At 44.6% G+C, this 21517-nt stretch overlaps 2 protein-coding genes across 2 annotated transcripts in view; one reads left to right on the forward strand and one right to left on the reverse strand.

Annotated features, from left to right (window-relative positions):
- The window catches only part of LOC118769097 (coagulation factor XI-like), an 8857-nt gene extending 1224 nt beyond the window's left edge, over positions 1–7633 (reverse strand). Inside the window, exons 1-11 of the mRNA XM_036516111.1 lie at positions 7541–7633; positions 6226–6382; positions 5320–5432; positions 4708–4867; positions 4128–4249; positions 3663–3822; positions 2969–3075; positions 2535–2697; positions 2124–2245; positions 1563–1731; positions 661–824 (exon numbers count right to left, since the gene is read on the reverse strand). Coding sequence (XP_036372004.1) covers positions 661–824; positions 1563–1731; positions 2124–2245; positions 2535–2697; positions 2969–3075; positions 3663–3822; positions 4128–4249; positions 4708–4867; positions 5320–5432; positions 6226–6382; positions 7541–7601 — 1498 coding nt within the window. The 5' untranslated portion in view covers positions 7602–7633. The remainder of the gene's footprint in view (positions 1–660; positions 825–1562; positions 1732–2123; positions 2246–2534; positions 2698–2968; positions 3076–3662; positions 3823–4127; positions 4250–4707; positions 4868–5319; positions 5433–6225; positions 6383–7540) is intronic.
- Positions 7634–10041: 2408 nt separating this feature from the next.
- On the forward strand, positions 10042–20252 carry LOC118768844 (flotillin-1). The gene is made up of 13 exons (XM_036515797.1): positions 10042–10145; positions 12650–12711; positions 13298–13373; positions 13576–13666; positions 14568–14711; positions 15159–15278; positions 15525–15620; positions 15897–16049; positions 16291–16472; positions 17035–17080; positions 17675–17812; positions 18334–18498; positions 18882–20252. Exons 2-13 carry the CDS (start codon positions 12669–12671, stop codon positions 18900–18902), a joined length of 1275 nt encoding a protein of 424 aa, XP_036371690.1. The 5' UTR covers positions 10042–10145; positions 12650–12668; the 3' UTR covers positions 18903–20252.
- Positions 20253–21517: the final 1265 nt, after the last annotated feature.

Raw genomic sequence — 21517 nt, forward strand, 5'->3', positions numbered from 1 at the left:
TTATCAATCAGTTAAACTACCAGCTTTGCAAATGGATGTATTTCAAAATGTTATGGATGACAGTATAAGAAGACAATAAATCAATAAACTATACTCATAATTACAATAAACGCTGCTGAAACCCCAATGAATGTTGTAAAAAATGAATGGTTCTCATTTGCGTCAGTGGATGAGCCCTCTGGATGGACAGTGCCCACTCTTCCATCAGAAATATTCCTTGTCAGATATTTATTTACATTACATTTATATTTATTCATCTGGCAGGCACTTTTATCCAAAGTGACTTACAAGTGAGGCAGAGTACAACACAAGCAAAAAGCCACAAAAGGAGTCAACAATATGAGAAGGGCTGCATGACCAAGTTTCAATTGCTGGCCAGACAAGATACAAGCTATCTGGTAGAGATAAAAGTGCATGAAACCATAGAGTTTACGAGATAAGCAACTGCTTTAGGTGGTAGTGTTTGAGGTGTTCAGGTGAGCGTGGAAGAGCTGTGTCTTCAGGTTTTTCTTGAAGACAGAGAGGGACTCAGCAGGAATGGATGAAGTGTGGAAGTCCATTCTACTATCGGGGGACAACGGCGGAGAAGGTTCTGGAAATATTCATCCAGTGTTTACAGCACTTCAGCTTGTGAAACTGTATTTCTGCATCAGTACTCACCTGTGTATTTAATAGGCATCTTCAGTTTTACCAGGGCGACGTCGTTTTCATAAGTTAAGTCACTGAAATCGGGATGCTTCAGGATCGCCTCCACCTCGCGGGTCTCGCTGTCACCTGCCAGGTGTATGGTTCCAAGCACAGCCTTGTAGAGGGAGGGGCTTGAGCTTTGGTCACATATTGGAGAAATAGTCAGAAAGCGTAGCTCTGGATAATAATGTCTGCTAAGTGGCAATGTATGTGTAAACATACACACAGATAAACCCAGGCACAATTGCCGGCAGTATTGTTGAAAGTGTGACATTGAAAAGTGAAGCACAACCTGACATTATTCTTTACAGTACTTGTACATATACATACAATACATCTGTATAACATCCTTTTGGCCAAAGGTTCATTTGAACAGTGGAATAAGTCATTTTTTAAATTTTTTAAAGAGATTTTTTTATTTTTATTCTTCAAATCGGTAAAAAAAAATTTTAAAAATATGGTGCAACTAATCAATTGAAAGTTACCATCCTGTGTCTTCTCTATCCATACTCTACTGTACTGTACCCCATGTAGTCTATTGAAAGTGATAACCCCGTGTTTTTTTTCTGGCTATACTCCAGTACTGTATCCTATGTAATTTATTGACAGTGACCAATAAATGGAGGGCTTGTAACCAAAAGGTTGCTGGTTTGATTCCCTGCTGGGGCACTGCTTCTGTACCCTTGGGCCGGATACTTAACCCACCATTTCCTCAATACATACACAGCTGTATAAATGGATAACATGTAAAAATTGTAACCTATGTAAGTCGCTCTGCATAAGAGCGTCTGGTAAATGTCAATGATGTAATATAATGTGCCTCAGTGCTTTTCTCCCTCGGTCTGATGCTCTGCAGAGCTTCTGGGTGAGGTCACCTGGTCAGGCAGCGCGCCGTGGTGACGACCCACTGAGAGCCGACGATGGATCCTCCGCACAGGTGACTGCTGCCCGTGAGCTGAAGGGACACCTGCCAGGGCCACGCCCCGGCCACCGCCTGGCTCCCCCTGACCACCTGTGCCCCATTACTGTGCCTCAGACCGCAGTCTGAACAGAGAAGCACAGTGTTAAAACATCCACCCACACAATACCACACCAAATAGCCCACTGTGCTGCACAGAAAATAGGCCTATGCCTGACATATGGCAGACTAAACAATAGACAGCCTAGCTATTCACATGTACACGATGATGATGATGGTTATGTTTATTTTCAGCTTAATAATAAAGTTATTAAAGTTAAAGTTATTTTCATCCCGAATGTCACTATTATTTTTTTATGAATGGCCTGGATCTGTAATAATTTACAATAAATAACACATACTGATCGCTGCAATGCAATCAATACCATTGTTTTCAGCACCCCCAGAATCGTCGCCCTGCAAAATCCAAATGAGCGCTGCTTGGCCTCATGGGAACCCTTGATGTTGGGGAGCGCACCTGTTCCATCCTGTGACCCGCTCTGGCAGCCTCGCAGGTGGAAACCAGACACCACTCCCAGCATGGTGACCACCTTCGGGGGCAGGGGAGCTGTGATCACCTGCTTCAGGAAGCACCTCCTCCTATACAGGTACACAGATCGTCGATATCTTACTGTCCCTGCCGCTGCTGCTCATAACGAATCACATTGTGAGAATGCGAATGTGTGTGTCTGTGTGTGTGCGTGTGTGTGTGTGTGTGTGTGTGTGTGTGTGTGTGTGTGTATGGTGTGTGTGTGTGTGTGTATGTGTGCGCATGTGTGTGCACGTGTGTGTGTGCGTGTGTGTGTAAGCGTGCGTGTGTGTGTGTGTGTGTGTGTGTGCACGTGTGCACGTGTGTAAACGACAGCAGGTGTATAGAGGAGATATGGACCTGTAATCAGGCAGGTGGAATGATTCAGTGACATAGGTGTAGAACTGGCAGTCAGGATCCGCAGTGCAGGTCTCCTGGCAGCTCTGCGGATCATCCAGCATGACATAGCGCCTGTCATACCCCAGGAAGTCTATGTTTTCATAAGGAGTCTGCATGCAGCTGCCTGTGGGCAGAGGTAGCATAGAGGTTACAGAGCAGGTTCGATTCCCACTGGGGCACTGCTCCATATCCTTAGGCAAGGTACTTAACCCGCAATTGCCTCAGTAAATATCCAGCTGTATACACTGATAGCATTGTAAAAACCTGTAAGCGATGTAAGTCGCTCCGGATAAGAGCGTCTGCTCAATGCCAATAATAATAAAAATGTTAATCTCAGCACTTTCACGGTGGCTGTCCCACAGGTTTCGGCTCTAAGACTCTCGGTATCTCCTCACCTCCTGAGGGCTCACAGAAGCGTGTGGAGGTTCCAGACATCACCTCTGCGTAGGGTGTATGGGGCCGCTCATGGGTGTTGTGCTTCAGATAGCAAAGCAGCTTACGGCTGGAAAGTATACACAGACATCACCTCCGTTCTGGTTGGCTGGCTTTGTGTCTGCTCGTGAAATTTTATTTGAGCTGAAAGGGACTGAAGGTACAGTACCAGTCAAAAGTTTTGCCACACCTACTCATATAAGGGTTTTTTTTTTTTTTCCGCGTTTTAGAATAATAGTGAAGACATGAAACTACAAAATGACACAAAATGAATTTATACAGTGACCAAAAAAGTGTGAATCAAATCAAAACTATCTGATATTTTGCATTCTTCAAAGTAGCCAAAAAATATATTTTTTTTAAATTAAAATTTTAAGAAAAAAGAAAAATAAATTCATACACAGGAATCAACATCACTATTTATATTTGTCCAGGAAACAAATTTCAAATGTTTAAGCATAAGTCGTTAGATCAAATGTCTTTAAGTTAATGAGAAACATGCACTCCATCAGGCGTGTCCAGACTTTTTTCTGGTACTGTACGTTGTGTGAAGGGAATTATAAATATATAATGTGATCCCATTGTTACGCATTCAGCCTGCTTGATTGTCCCATGGCCGTTGCCCTTACCTGTCAGCAGGTGTTATGGCGTCCTTACCTTTCGTGGGGGGTAATGAAGTTTCGGGTGGTGAAAGAGTAGTAGCTGCAGTGAGGGTGGGCTGTACACAGGAAGTGGCAGTGCTCAGGTGAGGGGGCGGGTACCTGCTCGAAGTCGTTCCCAGGGAAATCTGTGTCTGTCAGAATGGTGGGTGGGCACTCTGCAACAGAGCCACACAAAGTGAGTGTGTGTGTGTGTGTGTGTGTGTGTGTGTGTGTGTGTGTGTGTGTGTGAGCGAGAGAGAGATGAAGAAAGAGATACAGGGAGAGCATGTGTGTGTGTGTGTGTGAGAGAGAGAGAGAAAGAGAGAGGAAGAAAGAGATACAGAGAGAGCATGCATGTGTGTGTGTGTGTGGGTGAGAAAGAGAGAGAGAGAGAGAGAGGAATAAAGAGATACAGAGAGAGCATGCGCGTGTGTCAGTGTTTGTGTGTGTGGTGTGTTGTGTTGTGGGGGGGGGATCATACCTCCTGTACCAGTGCTGCTGCCTTTACAGACTCTGTGTGAGAAGCCGGACACCACCCCGTTCAAGCTGTTGACTTTGGGAGGGGTGGGAACGACCCTGCTGTGTTTCAGGTGACACTTGTTTCTGAGGACAGACAGGTCACACAGAGGCATCAGACGCACAGACACAAGGACAGAAGAAAGGTGCAGAATCACTGCAGGATAAATAAATGGTAAATGGTAAATGGACTGCATTTATATAGCGCTTTTCTATTCATTTGAGTACTCAAAGCACTTTACAGTTATATGCCTCACATCTACCTACCAGTGGCAGAGGCTGCTATACAGGCTTACCAACTGGCCACTGGGAGCTGTTGGGGGTTCAGTGTCTTGCTCAAGGACACTTCGACACTCTGCCAGGATGAGCCAGATTTAAACCAGGGACCTTCCAATCCCCAGTCGACTGCTCTACCTCCTGAGCCACTGTCGCCCCCCAGTGGATGGCAGCTGTTAGAGGCAATGTGGCCAGCGCTGAATGCATGACCTCATCACAGTGGGCGGGTCCGCTGCCATCCTCCAGCCTCATTCATTATAACTGCTCACCTGTACTTAGCAACCGGGAAGTCCTCATTAAGAAAGGAGAAGAACTGGCAGCCCGGGTCTTTGGTGCAGGCGATCTGGCACTCCTTGTGAGTTGCGGTAAACAGGAAATCATAATCACTTCCAGTGAAGTCCACATTCTCATAAATTGTGGGCAAACAGGCTGTGGACACACAAAGACAGTGGCCATGGGAGTGCAAGTCTTGGTAAATTCCACAGTTTGTGGAGCTAACATGTGATGTCAAATCAACGATTTGTGTGAACCAATAAAAATATATCATAGCTCCATCCATTCTGGAGTTCTTCCTCTGAAAGCATTATGGTTTCTTTAGTGCTCCTGTCCCTACAAAATTCACAAATGAGCAGTTTTACACCTATGTTAGATTAACAGACAGAAATGGGGGACCATTCTAACTGCGGTATTTATTAGTGCAGTATTGTGACCAAAAAAAAAAAACCAAACTTTGAGAAAGTGTATTAGCAGTATTAATATTAACAGGTTTAATACAGTTTATAGTTCCATGATATGTTTGCAAGACATTTTAAGCATATTCCCCCTATGATACAAAGTCCCCTAAAGTTGCTCATGAAACTGGGGTCGTTTAACACTCTTACTGTTTTTGCTATCTTGACAGGGTTTCAGCGAGTAACCAGAGGTGACCCCCTTCAGGGTTGTGACCGTCAGAGGTATCCCAGAGTCTGTGTGCTTCAGGTAGCAGTAGAACTGCCTGAGGGATGAGAAGCAGAAAGAAAGAGAGTGGGTGTGTTGTTTTGAGTGGCATTGTAGCGTAGTGGTAAGGAGCAGGACTCGTAACCAAAAGGTTGTCAGTATTGTTCAATACCCTGCTGGGGCACTGCTGCTGTACCCTTGGGCAAGGTGCTTGACCAACAATTGCCTTAGTAAATATCCAGCTGTTTAAATAGTTAATATGGAAAATATTGTAACCTATGTAAGTCACTCTGGATAACAATGTCTGCTAAATGCCATTAAGGGAGCATGTAAGGTATTGTTTCTCTGTCTACATTCTCCCGTGAGTGGTCAAGACACCAGTCATAGGTGAGTTTGTGTTCTGTTCAATACGAGAAAAGCAACACACCTAATGCCTTCTGAAGATGCAAGAGAACCGTATAAAACTACCTCCGCTTTCAATACCATCACCTCGAGGTGAGAGGGACACATTAAGAAAGCAATACTTTTTCTCACTTTCATATGGGTAATAAACTCATCCTGAACTTTGCGTTGCAGAGGCGGGTGAGTAAACAGGAAACATGGATGACATTAAATTTTGTGTTTACTGTCCTGTCAGTTGAAGCTCAACTCATAATGTGAACTTTGAACATTTCTGCCTCTATTTAACCTGTACTGGGCTTTGCACCAGACATAGACGAAACTTTGTTAATTCTAATCAGCGAGCGTAAACACCACTTTCAGTGTTTCGGTACTTTTCAAGCCACCTTCCACAAGTAAACGCATTGCATATGGGTCTTGCGCTGTTCCTCTACAACGGTGCAGGGCAGTACCGGTTGTCCCTGGTCCATTCGGGCCGGAGGAATGTGAAGAAGAGGCACTGGTGGTGCTGGGTGCAGGCAAGCTGGCAGTGGAGAGCGTCTGGGGAGAGGATCTGCAGGACATCACTGCCTGGGAAGTCCACATCCATCTGGAGCTCCCGCACGCACTCTGGTACAGCCGAAAAAAAAAAAAACCTTCAAGAGCTGTTTCACAGCACAATTGATTCACTCTAAAACCCTGATATAAGAAATCTTCTACTCTCCTCTGCATTGTCATTTAGCAGACACTTCTATCCAGAGCAATTTACATAGGTTACAGTTTTCTTTAAATGTTGTTAATTTATACAGGTGATTCTGGGTTAAGTACTTTACCCAGGGGTGCAGCAGCAGTACCTCAGAGGGGAATCGTTTCGGTTGCAAGCCCTGCTCCTTACAACTAAGTTACACTGCTGCCCTACTCTTATCCAGTTCTGTACTTCTACAGTGTCTCTATACCTCTCTTGATAAAGTACAGAGAAGATTAGTCATTGGAATCAAATACAGTTATGAGTTATCAGATAAGCTATGACTGTTCACACTACTGGCAATTCAGGGGTTGGAACTAATTTTTGAATGAGAAAATAGGAAGGAAACTTCATCTCAATTAGAATGAGTCTTAAGCAATTTCAGACACAGTTCTTCTGAAAAACTGGGTTCAGCTGGGCTTAGGAGATGGGCTTGACAAACAGCATCACAGGTTTAACCCTTCTGCAGCCATTTCACTCAAACATTTCTCTTTGCATAAACATCATACTTCACTTTGCAGATGCTCTTATCCAGAGAAACTTATATAGCTCACATTTTTTTTTACATTTTATCAATTTATTTGGCTGGCTATGTACAGAGGTTATGGTTAAAGGGATGTATGGTTAAAGTACATTGCCCAAAGGCATGATTGCAGTGCCCTGGATGGGATTTGAACCACCAACCTTTGAGTTAATAAGCCTTACCACTATGTTGAAATCCTTATATCAAACACACTGCTCACATTTCTGAAACACAGGCTAGACAAACAGTAGTATCTGTTGTTGGTCAGCACCCTAGAGTTTGTAGAGTTGAATATCTAAACAACACTATTTACCCCACAAAGTTTCAAATACCCGCAAATACCAAAACCTGACTGTGAATGACAATTATTTTATATATCCTGTAATATATCAAATATCCAATTTTATCTGGACATTTCTTTCCAAACTGCTATGATACTTCTGTCCAGGAAATCCTTCCTCCTCAGACGCGAGCTATGACCTAGCTACTTAAAGTGTGAGGTTTAGGACAAGCCACCAACCTTCAGAGAAAGTGCATCCCCACAGCACAGCCAGACACAGGAGAAGCAGACAGGGTCTCATGGTGGCACAGTAAAGGATTGTCCCCTCCACTGAAGAGTCCTCAGCATAAATACCCGCCCCTCAGCTCTTTGGAGGGCAAAAATCCATAGTGCAATGCCATTTGTGTTCAATCAATAATGTCAAAGGTTAAGAACACAGAGGATGTCAGTACTTCTTCATGAAATGTGACCTTACTCCAAAAGAATACATGTATGTATGTATATGTATTTATATGTGCCCTGCCCGGGTGCAAGCCTTTTTTTAACAGGCATAGAGTTGTTATAAATATTTTACTATTTTACCTGACCCACAGGAATTGACTGAACGTTTATTTTGGCCAGCAGTTATAGCAGGTTTGTTAATCTGTGAGAGCAAATATAAAACCCATCAGTACCCCTACAGAAGCCATGACTACAGAATTAAATTACTGTCCAGTTTTTTGAGGGAGGCCTGCCTTTGTCCTAAACTAATATTGGTACACTTATCATCGTTTTGTATAGTGAATGTTGACCTCTTTCTGTCTTTGAAAAAGCCATGAACACATTAATACATGAGATCAGGCAGATTCAGTTAGACTTGGTCTTCTAGGGGGAAGTTTAGAAACTGGTTAGTGAATGTGAGTGCGTGACATAATCATTGTTGTGAGACACAAATTCATGGTATATCATTTTATTGAACACAATATGTCCATAATCAAAAGTACAGTTCCACGGTGATGTGTGCAAAAGATCCTAATTCTTACTCCATTGACAATCCTCCTACTGATGTACAGATTCACAAGCACTTTACTTTTTATCATGAGGCATGCATATCAAATTGAAAAAAGGTGTAAGTCTGGTAGAAGGCAGTAAGAATTTTAAAATTAACCATGAGGCTGACTTATACATACTTGTTACATTGGACCATTCATTTTATAAAAGTACCATGTAAGTTGCTGTTTAAATCTTTAATTCAATGCTCACTAAAGCCCATTTAAAAGTACGATCTCATCACATTCCAACTGCAATAAAATCTTGTTTGTGACATGTAACACAGAGGGACGGAAACAAGGATTAAGTGCACATGCCAGTAATATCTTCAATTTTCATGGTTAATTTTGAATTAGAGGCTGAGCTAATTAGAGAGAGAGACAGAGAGAAAAGGCAGTAAATCACGAAGCCAAATTTGTTTACAGCAGTCAGATTTTCAGAACAGTGGGTAGACATCCTCTAACAACCTCAACAATCTCATTATTATTTTTACTGTGCTGAAATGGTGGTGGTGGGGGGGGGGCATCAGGTCTCCTTTGGTTATCATGTTATGAACTTTCTTTTGTAAATACATTTTTTCAGTGTAACTGTTTTCGCAATACCGCTTTGTTTCACATCAGTCTTCTGACAAAGGACTTGCGAGTCTGAGATGGGCTTAAGGTTGGGTATTCTTCTTACCCACAGCAAACAAGTTATGCTTCCTTAAACAAATCACAGAGAGGTGTCCCAAAACTGCCAGCCGTCGCCAGTGTCCCCATATGTACCTGTGGACCTCCATCAATCAAAACAGCGTCATACGTTGCACCTTACTTCGTAGGTGCTTTCATTCAAAAGGGCACCTCCGGCTACTTTCTAAGAAATGATCAGTAGTTCACCTCACAGTTTCTCGGCAAACCTGCATATCCACTAAGAGATTCAACTTTGATTTATTGCGTCATCTGTCATTTAAAGGTTTAGCCAAGGATTTGAAAATGAAGCCCCAGACGAGGATAATAGCCTCCAGTTCTGTGTTCTGTGCAACGTTCAGACCGCACACTCCAAGTTAGGGCCTGGGGGAATTAATTCCTCTAGCTGTCTTTGTCTCCCCCCACAGCACATGTGAAGGACAGTCCTGAGGACATCACGTTCCAGCTTCATGACGGGCACTCTGTACGGCCGGACCCCACCCCCCGCAGCACTCGTGGTTGCTTGCTCTGCTGATTGCATGTTCTGTACTTGCGCTGCTAACCCGTTCCGTGATCTAGCTGGCAGGTGAGTCATACTTCTGTCATGGATGCTAAAGTGTATTAATGCTGCCGGGAAGCAACGCGCGAGAAGTTTCCCATTCAACGCAGTGATCACAAGGCTCCTCGCCTTCCCAGAATGTTATTTTTACGCCTATAAGTATCTACACGCAGCGATGTTTTCACCAGTGCAGCAGTAACAGATGATACAGAAAACATTCTGAACGTCCCATTTTCTGTTTACTTTCTAGTAAAAAGTACCAACAAACAGAGAAACTAAAAGATTTTTTTTAATAATAAAAAACACTTAAACGATTGACGATGGAGCGAGGCTATATATAAACCAACCCCTTTATTTAAATTAACGTATAAAATCGTATAAATAATTGAAGGATTAACAGAGTCTTTGAAACCTTGTTGCTGTAGCTAGAGGGCGAGCAAGCGCTTTCTCGCAGTGGGCGTAGACATATTGCAGCGAGCGTGGGGTGGGGAAACGTCTTTGACGTAGATAACGCAGTTGTAAAATTCCTTGCGAAAATATTTGCTCAGCGTACACATTTGCTTTTTAACGCGACCCATACAATCAACGGTTGGTAAGTCATATCTGTAAATAACGACCCAGATGTGATTTAAAGCATGTTGTGGTCTTTCTCCACCTTGGGGGATGGAGGAAAACCTAAATATGGCATTTAACCAAATGTCTTGCTGTCTTAGCTGGTTTGCTAACCTTTATTGTCATTCAGAATTGATCCCAAGCTATCTGCTAACTGGCTAGCGAGCTTAGCTGGGCCTCCCATTTGGATACAGTTGGCTAGCTAACGTGAGTTAAACGTTGCTGCAATTTTGCATACATGGCTACATGTTTCTCTACTGTCTGTTTGGCAAGCCAGTTTGTCGTTTACAGTGAAATGATTCGTGTTCATCATGTTTGCCGTAATGGGGAGGGTTTAAATATCGCTGTTGAACCGAACCTGCTGTCTTGCAAAAGCTAGCTATCTTGATTATGCTGTATGGGCGGGGTATCTCGCGTCGGGTCCATGCCATAGCTTTTGATTGCTCCAAAAATAACGATATAATACATTTGTCGAGCCAATAAATGTAATAGTGGTAATGATCATAAACGTCTGTATCTGTCTCCTAACTGGCTAGCTGCCGGGCTACCCAGTTATGTTGCAAATTATTCTTAAACCGCAGGGTAGAATCGATCTGCAGATTTCGGTAGCTGGCTAGTCGAACAGGACTAGCAGCATGCTACATGTAAACACAATGGCCGAAACAGGAAGAGGGGCGTCTAAAGCCGATGGGGGTGGAGGAGTCTTGCAGAGACTCGATTCATTTATCTGTCAAGCTAAATTAGATAACCGGCTAAATAAATCAGGGTCGGATCTTATTCGAGCTTTTTAGGTTGTTTCACTGCGCCGCTTATGGTTCAGTCTGGCCGGCTGACGATTCAGGTTGTTGGAGGCGTGAAAATATAAGTGCAAATGCACTCCGCGTGTGATTTTAACATTTAAGTGACCGAACCTACAGATCACGGGAAAATACATTTTATGAAACGCCGGCAAACCGGAGTCAGCATGATTTTATCAGTCTTGTCCTGGTAATACGCTGAGTTGGTTAATAGAAGCTGTCTTTGTTGTTTGAGTATTTTCCACTCAAAGCGTGTTGTCTTACCTTGAATGTGTGCACAGCTTCGACGCTCTTACTACCTGTTACTGTATGGTGATCCATTCCCGACTTTTTTTTTCTGAGATCTCTGATTATGTCCAATATTTATGACAAGAAAGGAAGATGAACACCAATGAAATTAAAACCTCTATTCATATCATATCCAGAGCAACTTACATATGTTACCTTTTTTCACATGTTACCCATTTATACAGCTGGATTTTAACTGAGGCAATTGTGGGCTTAAGTACATTTACATTTATTTATTTAGCAGACGCTTTTATCCAAAGCGACTTACAAAAGTGCATACAGCAAGTATAGCAACAGTACCTTGCCCAAGGGTACAACAGCAGTGCCATAGCAGGGAATCGAACCGGCAACCTTTTGGTTACGAGTCCTGCTCCTTACCACTGTGCTACACTGCCACCCCACAAGGGAGAATCAATGTTATTGTTTTGACATAATCATAAATAAAGATGATGGAAAAAAAGAATACAGCCCAGTCGTTAAACTAGCTAGCCAATGGAAGACTAACGGTGTTTGGACAGCTTCCAGTTAGCTCACTCTCTCTGATCACTGTGCCAGGAAGTCCAGAATCTAGCCCACTGGGTTAAAATCTAGATAAAAACAAGGCTGCTATTTCTCTAACAGATCTGATGTGCGAAACATGTGGAAAAAATATTGCCATGACTGTATTGGTGATGTTAAAACACCATTTGTTATGTCAACCACATCCTCACATAGTAACATATTTCTTGCTGTGATTTTTCTGTGTATTTGTCCCAAAGGCACATGGGATATGTTTAGCAATATTTTATTGCTATATTGTCCGTCTGTGGTGTTTTATGGAAGAAGATTTTTACATTTACATTTACATTTATTTATTTAACAGATGCTTTTATCCAAAGCGACTTACAAAAGTGCATACAGTAAGTATAGCAACAATATGGGGACAGGATGTGTACAGTTCCACAATGAGACAGTTCTCAGCTGAGAGCAAGGTCTGTTTGAGGACACAGTACTATCAGATTTGTACAACTACAGCATATAGGGCAACTAATACGATACACCTTCAAACGGCAAACTTCAATAACTTCAAACGGCGCAATAAGCGTCAGGGTAAAGGCGGCAGCAAGAAACAATTTAAAAAGCACAGCAATTTACGACAGCACTGATTGGGGGGGGGGGGGGGGGGGGGGGGGCTGACCCAGCAATTGTGTGCTGGGTCAGTCCAGGTAGAGTCTGAAGAGGTGCGTCTTCAGGCCCCGTCTGAAGGAATGGGGTGAAGGAGCTGTCCGTAGCGGGACAGGGAGTTCGTTCCACCACTGGGGAGCGAAAGCAACACACTGGACAGAAGCCATGGACAGCGATTTCAGTGATTGCCTGCATTGACAGGTTAGATTTATAATGTGGTGGTTGTGTGTTGCAGACCTTTTCCCTGAGTCAAGATGTTCTACACCTGTGGACCCAATGAGGCAATGGTGGTGTCAGGTGAGTTCAGAATACTTACACAAATAAAGCAGTTGGCATTGTGTGAATGCAGCTGACTGCCATTTCTGCACCAATGCTTTGAGGCAAATAATTTCATTTACAATCAGACCTGTATGTGGGGAAACTGCCCTGTTTTTTTCAGTGCATATTGGTTTAAGATTTATTTACAGGAGTCAGCTCACAGATATATGCAGATCAATGTGCAAATAATAAAACCGATACAAATTTGCCTCGCGTAGGTCTGTGTCTAATTTTGATAGAAATTAAGCATACTGTTTTGGATTTGTCAGTTTACATAAAAGTTTACTTAACAAAGTAGGTAATAATAAGTAAAGTAAGTTTTTAGATGAATTTTCGATTAAACAGTTCTTTGTGGAAGAGTGATAATGACAATATTTTTCATCATGGATTTGTTCATCATATTTAGGATGGTGTGTTTTTTGTGAATGGTGACTGAACCTTTGTGCTTAAATGGTCATATTGTATAAGAAATCTGTCCCCCTCTCCCTCCTTCCCTCTTTCTCCCCCCCCCCCTTTCTCTCCATCTTTCCCTCTCCCTCTTTTTTTCTCTTCTTCTCTCTCTTAGGTTTCTGTCGCTCCCCACCTCTGATGATAGCCGGAGGTCGGGTGTTTGTGATTCCTTGCATCCAGCGGATCCAGAGGTATCCCACCATCCCTCTCTGACTGTGATCATGCACTTCATGTGTGTGCTCATGTGTGTGCGTGTGTGTGTGTGTGTGTGTGGGTGGGTGGGTGTGTCCCTGTTCATGTCCATGTGTGCGCACATATGTGTGTGTTTCTAAGCATGTGCGCACGTGTCTGTAAGTGGATTCATGAACCTTCGCTTTCCTTGTTATTTCACAGGATCTCTCTGAACACTCTGACACTGAACGTGAAGAGTGACAAAGTCTACACCCGACATGGAGTGCCCATTTCTGTCACTGGCATTGCCCAGGTCTGCTCTTTCACCCTTCACTCTCAAAATATCATATGCAGTCTGTTAGTATAATGTGTAATAACCTCGTCTCAGACAGTGACTGATATACTTGATTAATGTCCAGTCAGTCACGGTATACACTATAGTGACAGTCATTGATGTATTTCAGTTTCCTATTACAGTATGTACACTGGAGTATCTCTCAGGGCTAGTGTTAAAGACTACCTCCATGTGACTGTATATTTTTTACAGCTTTCCTGTGGGTAGCTTTAATATATAAGCCTTTATGTAATATGCTTTGTTGGTAGCCAGCTATAATATGTGTTGATATCTCTGTGCATAGTTAGCCGTCGTATTTGTAAAATGCCTTCAGCTGTCATGTAACTACATATCTAGGAGTAAGATCTTTCTCAGCCAGTTGCTGTGCAAATTTGTTATAATTAGCCAGCCAGTGTTCTGTTAATATTATTACAATTGATAACATAGTGGCTAGCTAATGCAATTTTAATATAAAGCTCTAATAGCTAACATACTTTTCAGTGGGCAGTGTGTTAAGCAGATTTGTGTTTTAATTGTTTTAACCACAGCTTGTGTTTAATTCAGCTTAATTGTAGCTCATGTGTTTAATTCAACAGGTTGCATGTATACTTTTATTATGGAGCATTCTGAATCACAGGACATTGCTTATCGTTTACAGAAAGCTGTGAAAAGTCACAGGAGGAATTGTAGTCTCCACTGTATTAGTGTGTACTATGAAGGAACTGTCAGTGTTAGGGTTAACTTGTGTTAGTGTCCAGGGGGTCTGTATGTATACTGTATGTAACTATGTGTTAATGTGCTGTGGTTTTCAGTGGGTCAGTATATTTACAGTACTGTAGTGTCCGCTGGGTCACTGACCTCTATGACCTCCCTGCTGCAGATGAAGATCCAGGGTCAGAATAAGGAGATGCTGGCTGCGGCCTGTCAGATGTTCATGGGGAAGACGGAGAACGAGATCGCCCACATCGCCCTGGAGACGCTGGAGGGCCACCAGAGAGCCATCATTGCTCACCTGACCGTGGAGGTATGGGACCGCAAGACACCTTGACGCTCTGATACACAAGTGTAAACACTGTTACACCCGATAGTGTTACTGCACTGGCCTGATAGGCAACTGTGCATGCTGCTCTACGGGGTTGTGAACATTATGCTATACTCACAAAACCTCTGCAGGGAAGATGCCTTGCTGGTGTACAAAGAGTTGCCATTTATTACGGTATTGTCGTTTAGCAGACACTTTTATCCAGAGCGTCTTGCATAAGTTACAGTTTTATTCATTTACACAGCTGGAGGTTTACTGAGGCAGCTGTGGGTTAAGTACCTTGCCCAATGGTACAACAGCAGTGCTCCGGTGGGGAATTGAACCGGCAACCTTCTGGTTACCTAAAGGGCTGTGACATGGCGTAGAGCACTAATGCATGACTTGACTTCATAATGGGCTGACAGACCATGCTTCTCCCTTCCTCTACAGGAGATCTACAAGGACCGCAAGAAGTTCTCCGAGCAGGTGTTCAAGGTGGCCTCATCCGACCTGGTCAACATGGGAATCAGCGTCGTCAGCTACACCCTCAAAGACGTTCACGATGACCAGGTGGGGCAGCCTCTCCTGTTTGTGTTTGCTGAGTGAGGTCCCTCTGTTTATGCATGTGTGTGTGTGTGCGCAGGTGTGTGTGTGTGCGCACAGGTGTGTGCGCGCAGGTGTGTGTGTGCTCAGGTGTGTGTGTGCTCAGGTGTGTGTGTGCGCAGGCGTGTGTGTGTGTGTGCAGGTGTGTGTGTGCGCGGGTGTGTGTGTCTGTACACGCGTGCTGGCTTATCCCTCTCTCTCTCTGGCCGGCAGGATTACCTCCACTCCCTGGGGAAGGCCAGAACTGCGCAGGTGCAGAAAGATGCTCGCATCGGAGAGGCTCAAAACAAGCGGGATGCTGTCATCAGGGTGTGTGTCCGATTCCTGCTCTTTCTCTCCACTCTCCCCCTCTCTTTTACCTCTCTGTCCCCATCCCTGCTCTCTCCTCCTCCCCTCAATCTCTGTCTCTCTCCTCTCCCTCCTCCTCTGTCTTCTCTCTCAGTCTCTGTAGTCAGTGAGACAACACGCATTATGCTTATAAAAGTTTCACCGTTAAGTCAAACAGTCAAACAGTACACACACAGACACACGTACACTTTCACGCTGCTCATGTGTGTATTCTTGCATTACTCTCTGCCTATTCAGGAAGCCCACGCCATGCAGGAGAAGGTCTCTGCTCAGTACGTGAACGAGATCGAGATGGCCAAAGCTCAGAGGGACTTCGAGCTGAAGAAGGCTGCCTACGACATCGAGGTCAACACCAAGAAGGCCGAGTCTGAGATGGCCTACCAGCTGCAGGTAGGACGCAGCACCATTACCCCATACAGCAGTACTGAAACACATCTCACTTGTTTAAACCCACCCTCAGAAGATGTAAGAGTGTATACTGTACCAATGTATGTGTACCAAGTGTGTATACTGTACCGACCATGTCAGTGTCATTCTGTATATACTGTATTAACTATCTCAGTGTCACCATATACACACTGTATTCTCTCAAGGGAGTGTTTGTGCTGTAGTGACCCTCCCTCTCCTCTAGGTGGCGAAGACGAAGCAGCGCATCGAGGAGGAGAAGATGCAGGTGCAGGTGGTGGAGCGCGCCCAGCAAATCATGCTGCAGGAGCAGGAGATCTCCCGCAAGGAGAAGGAGCTGGAGGCCAAGATCAAGAAGCCGGCCGAGGCCGAGAGGTACCGGCTGGAGAGGCTGGCTGAAGCTGAGCGGTGAGTCACCATACGGCCGCGCAACTCTGGAAATAACACACTCCAGTCACGCAACTATGCAAGAATACACTCCAGCTGCACTACCCTGCATCACAGCAAATAATACACTGCATCCACCCAACTGAGCAATTGTGCAAATAATGCATTTGAGCTATACAACTGCACAAAAATAATACACTTCAGTTATGCAACTGTGCAACTCTACAAGGAATGCACTCCAGCCGCACAGCAATGCTGCAAATAATGCATTCCAGCTTTATAACCAAGCAATTCTGCAAGTAATGTATTTGAGCTATACAGATGCGTAACTCTAAAAATAAACACTTCAGCTGAATAACTGCACAACTGTAAATAATGTACTCCAGCTACACAGTCACACAATTAAATTATACAGACTGGCTGCAACATGCATTCCATAACAGTGAACCCTGCAAACCCTACACTCCAGCATACATACCCACACAACTCCGTTAAGGCACAGTACAGTCTTCATTAGTCTTTGCCACACTGAGGTGCGTCTGTGATCCCTGTGTCATATTCGGGCTCTCTCCTGTCTCTGCAGCCTCCAGCTCATCATGGAGGCTGAGGCTGAGGCCGAGTCCATCAGAGTGAGTGTCATCAGCCTCTGTCTCCTCTTTCTCCTCTCTCTCCCTCGCTCTGCAAGCTATCAGCCTCCCCCCTGCGCCAGTAAAATGTTCACCTTCCTCTCACTCTCTCTCTCACTATCTGTCTCTCTCAATCTCTCTCTCTCTCTCTCTCACTATCTATCTGTGTCTGTCTCTGTCTCTCTCTGCGCAGTGGTAATATCTGACACCTCTCTCTCTCTGTCTCAGTCTCTCACTGTCTCACTCTCTGTGTGCAATGGGTAATGTCTTTGTCTTTTTTAATGTCCTCTCTCTCTATCTCCCCCGCATTCTCTCCCTCTGTCTCACTCACTATCTGTCTCTGTCTCTTCTCTTTCTCTCTCTCTCTCTCTCTCTCTCTCTCACTCTCGCTCTCACTCTCACTCCCTCTCTCTCTCACTATCTATCTGTGACTCTGTCTCTCTCTGCGCAGTGGTAATATCTGACACCTCTCTCTCTCTGTCTCAGTCTCTCACTGTCTCACTCTCTGTGTGCAATGGGTAATGTCTTTGTCTTTTTTAATGTCCTCTCTCTCTATCTCCCCCGCATTCTCTCCCTCTCTTCCTCACTCTGTCTCAGGTGAGGGGCGAGGCAGAGGCCTTTGCGGTAGAGGCCAAGGGCAAGGCCGAGGCGGAGCAAATGGCGAAGAAAGCGGAGGCCTTCGAGCAGTACCAGGAGGGCGCCATGGTGGACATGCTGCTGGAGAAACTGCCTCTGGTGAGGCCAGAGTCAGGGCCAGGAGGGGTCGGGTGGCGGGGGGGACCAGGCAGGGGGAGGAGGGGCAGGGGGTTACAGTCATGTGCGCACGTGGAGAACAGGATTAAACACAGAACAGGGGGGAAGAGCATTATGGGATACAGCATGAGAGATGTGGGATGCATTTCACTTCACGGCTCCGAATGAAGGGTCTGTGGCGGGGAGAGAATGTGGCAGCAATGCATTGTTAAGTTGCAGTTGCCGTGACCTCCCTCAGAAGATGTGGCTCGTTGCACAGAATCAAAATAGCAAAATAGCAATTACCCTTAAAGCAGTGGTGTCAGAGTTGTAAGGCAAGGTGTCGTTGAGATTATAACCCTGTAGACCTTGGGTCTGTTTCCAGTAGGATAGCTGGTTTTGAGTGGGAGAGATCCTGGGATAGATGCTGGGCATACCTTACACGGTGTCCTGTTCCCGTCAGTAGTATTTCCGTCGACGGGGCTCCAGTTTTCACTCAGTTTTCACTGAACGCTCTCCCGTAGATCGCCGGCGAGATCAGCAAGCCCCTCGCGGAGGCTCAGAAGGTGACGATGGTGTCCAGCGGAGGGTCGGAGGTGGGCGCGGCCAAACTGACCGGAGAGGTGCTGGACATCATGACCCGGCTCCCTGAGACCGTGGAGAAACTGACCGGAGTCAACATCTCACAGGTGAGACCATGTGGAGCCTGAGCAGAGATGGAGTGTCTCGGGTGAGACCTCGCAGAGAGAGACGGAGGAGAGACCTCTCCTCCAGCATGCCATCTTTGTCATGTCATTCTCCCAGTCAAATTCAATTTCAAATTGTGTGTGTAACTGGCATGCCTTTACAATGTACAGTGCAATGAAAGCAGGGCTGCTAATGGGGCAGGTAGGCCAGCCAAGAGGGCACTGCAGTAGTCCACTACTAATTGGAAGTAAGATAATAAAACCAGGTTCACTGACAACAGTGTATTGCAATGCTGCTGTTTGTATCCATATTGCTCTAACACTACTGCGCTCTCCCTCTCTCTCCCCCTCTCTCTTTCTCTGCATTTATTTCTCCATCCACCCAGGTGTCAACTCGTATGGGCTGAAGAGGATCATCATTAAAACAACCAAATGGAACATCGACATCTTTTCCCACTGCCCTGCCTGTCTGTATTTGTCTGCATGTGCGTTTGGATCACAGCCTAACCTGTGCCTCCTGTCTGTATGTTCCTGCGGAAAAACAACTCCCATTTCTGAGTCTACCTCCATGTGTCTGTCCGTCTGTCTTTCTGCACGTCTCCTTGTCTGCGTGTCTGTCTGCCCGTCTGTCTCTCTCTCTCCATCTTTTCTACATAACTGCCTGTATCCACTGCCTTGCTGTTGAATCCAAAGTGCATCTTAACCTCAAGTCCGGTGCGAACACACTATCAAACTTTCCCGTCTGTTATTCCAGTTTTACAGTCTTACACGGCAACGTGGCAAAAACATCCTGACCAAATCTGCCATCTCAGATTTCACTCGTCGTGCTAGTTGCTTATTTATGTTTTTGGCCTCACTGGAACAGATAAACAGCTCACAGGATGCAAAGTGATTGGACAGTGTCCTCTTTCATTAGCCTATGAAAGGCCCCTAGTTCAGCTAGTGACAAATCACAGATGTGAGCTGCTTAGCCAGTACTGAGAGGCGGTTGGTTTCATTAATGATTTAGATGTAACTCTCTGTACTCCATGGGTTTCTCCTTCTAACATGTATGTACTGTTCTGTGTGTGTCACCTTATCACATTTGTGTTGCACATTTTCCTGTAACTTTTACTCCTCTCAGTCCACTGTTGGCACGGGGGTTATTTTCAGAGCCCACGATCCTGCAAGGCCCTAATCACTGCGCCACACTGCTACCTCTGAGGGACTTCAGCAGCCGAGATTCTACAAGGGACGTTTTAACAGAGTAGTTCACAGCCCCAGGGTGACCAGAAAGCTGGTGCAGGGAAAGAAGGATGTGAGTAGAGGAATGAGAGAGGTGTGCAGTGCCGTAGAAGGGGTGTTATGGAATGTTTGAGGGGACTTAGATGGCTCCGTTGGCGATTTACGTTTCTGTAGTAAGGGTCAAGTACACACAGTGTCACTGGTGTGAAAACCGAAACCGCTTCCTCATTCGTTCTGACTCGAGACGGTTCTGTGGAATGCATATCAATCCGGCTGAAGGGCCGCCACTGTCTTTCTCTCACGCTTAAACATAACATAAGGGACTAAATTGCCTCTTCCATTAATTCTGAGGCTGATGTGCGTGTAAGAGGAAAAAATGCAGTGACCCGGTTAAGTGACACTCCAGTAATGAAGAAAAACAGAGGAGCCAGCCTACTTGTGAAGTTATCGAATCAGGAAATGCCAGATAAGCAGTGTGGATGTCCACTCCACATTACAAACACCATCTATCTGCAGATGTGCTCAGGGCAAAGAATGTTTGGTGCTTGGTGACAAGGAATTATATGATGCGTGACATGAATGAGACATGCATGAGCCATATGGTAATTACTTTTCCTGTCATACCTGTACCTGTCTTATGTCTCATAGCAGCCATTGGCTACTTTACTGGCGAAGGTGAATTGGGCATCAGGATCGTAGGCAGACCAGGTAACTGGCAAAGGGGGGTGGGATCATCCTGTCCACTAGATGGCAGCAGTGTACCCAGTGCTTGACATTACAGCCAGAACGCTAATTAGTTTAAACGCTCTTTGCGAAATTGCAGCCAAGCACGTTGCTGCTGAAACCAGAGTGAGCATGTCAGTTACTTGAAACACTCTTCCGCTCGGGACCTCAGGCAGACGCGTCACATTGCTATATTCACAGCTAAGTGCCTGGACTCAGTAGCCTCCCTCTGTTCTTTCTCACTAATAGACTAACAGACTAATACACTACATTCTGTCCAGTAGTATAATGGTGGTTGTTAGCGGTATACTTTTGAAAACTGTGACTGTTCTTTCGTGAAATTACTTCCTGCATGAAGTATTTTGTTTGTTTGTTTTTAATTCTATTTTTAGAATGTGTGCATTATCAGAAGTAAAAAAAAAAAAATAGAGGGGAAAAAACTGCACGCCCCAAGAGAGGCTGACCTTTTGACGTCGCAAAGGTGTCGCGTTACCTCAGATAGTGGTAATCGGAGAGAACACGGAACAGAGGCAGACCACAGCGTCAACATCGATGAAACACGATACACAGCTGATGTTAAACACCGATCGCGGTCGATCAAAAACAGTTGACTTGACGGACGGTTGATAGAGCATGGAATGTTTGAAACGCAGGTAACTGAAATGCATTTTTCCGAACGCTAAACGTCATTGACCATATGCCAGTGTTGAATCGCTGTAGGTGTCTCTGGATCCTGGTACACTGGTACGGAGGACACTGCACTTAACACCGGGGTTGATTGGTTTGGGGATTGTCTTCAGTCATCAGAACTTGTCATGAAGGCTCCATGTGTAGATCTTTCTCTTTTATGCTGTATTAGACTGTGTTGAATTAGCTGCTCATGTTAGATTTTTATTTAGAGAAAAAAAAAAAAAACCTTTGATTGTTTGATTTTGTACTTCATTGAGGACTTGCCAAACTGTAACTTGCCTTTATGTGTAGTATTGGAATTAAGTGTGTTAGTGCACTGAGATATTGAATAATATTACATGTATGTATTTTATAGGAAATATTACTATTTAATCATATACAATAT

Source organism: Megalops cyprinoides, chromosome 21, assembly GCF_013368585.1.
Source record: "Megalops cyprinoides isolate fMegCyp1 chromosome 21, fMegCyp1.pri, whole genome shotgun sequence".
In the NCBI taxonomy this organism is placed as follows: domain Eukaryota; kingdom Metazoa; phylum Chordata; class Actinopteri; order Elopiformes; family Megalopidae; genus Megalops; species Megalops cyprinoides.

Excerpts from the sequence above, each read along its gene's own strand:
- LOC118768844 (XM_036515797.1), top strand. The coding sequence starts at position 12,669 with ATGTTCTACACCTGTGGACCCAATGAGGCAATGGTGGTGTCAG. Across the intron at positions 13,374-13,575 it reads TGCATCCAGCGGATCCAGAG|GATCTCTCTGAACACTCTGA; the intron begins GTATCCCACCAT and ends GTTATTTCACAG. Across the intron at positions 18,499-18,881 it reads CCGGAGTCAACATCTCACAG|GTGTCAACTCGTATGGGCTG; the intron begins GTGAGACCATGT and ends CCATCCACCCAG.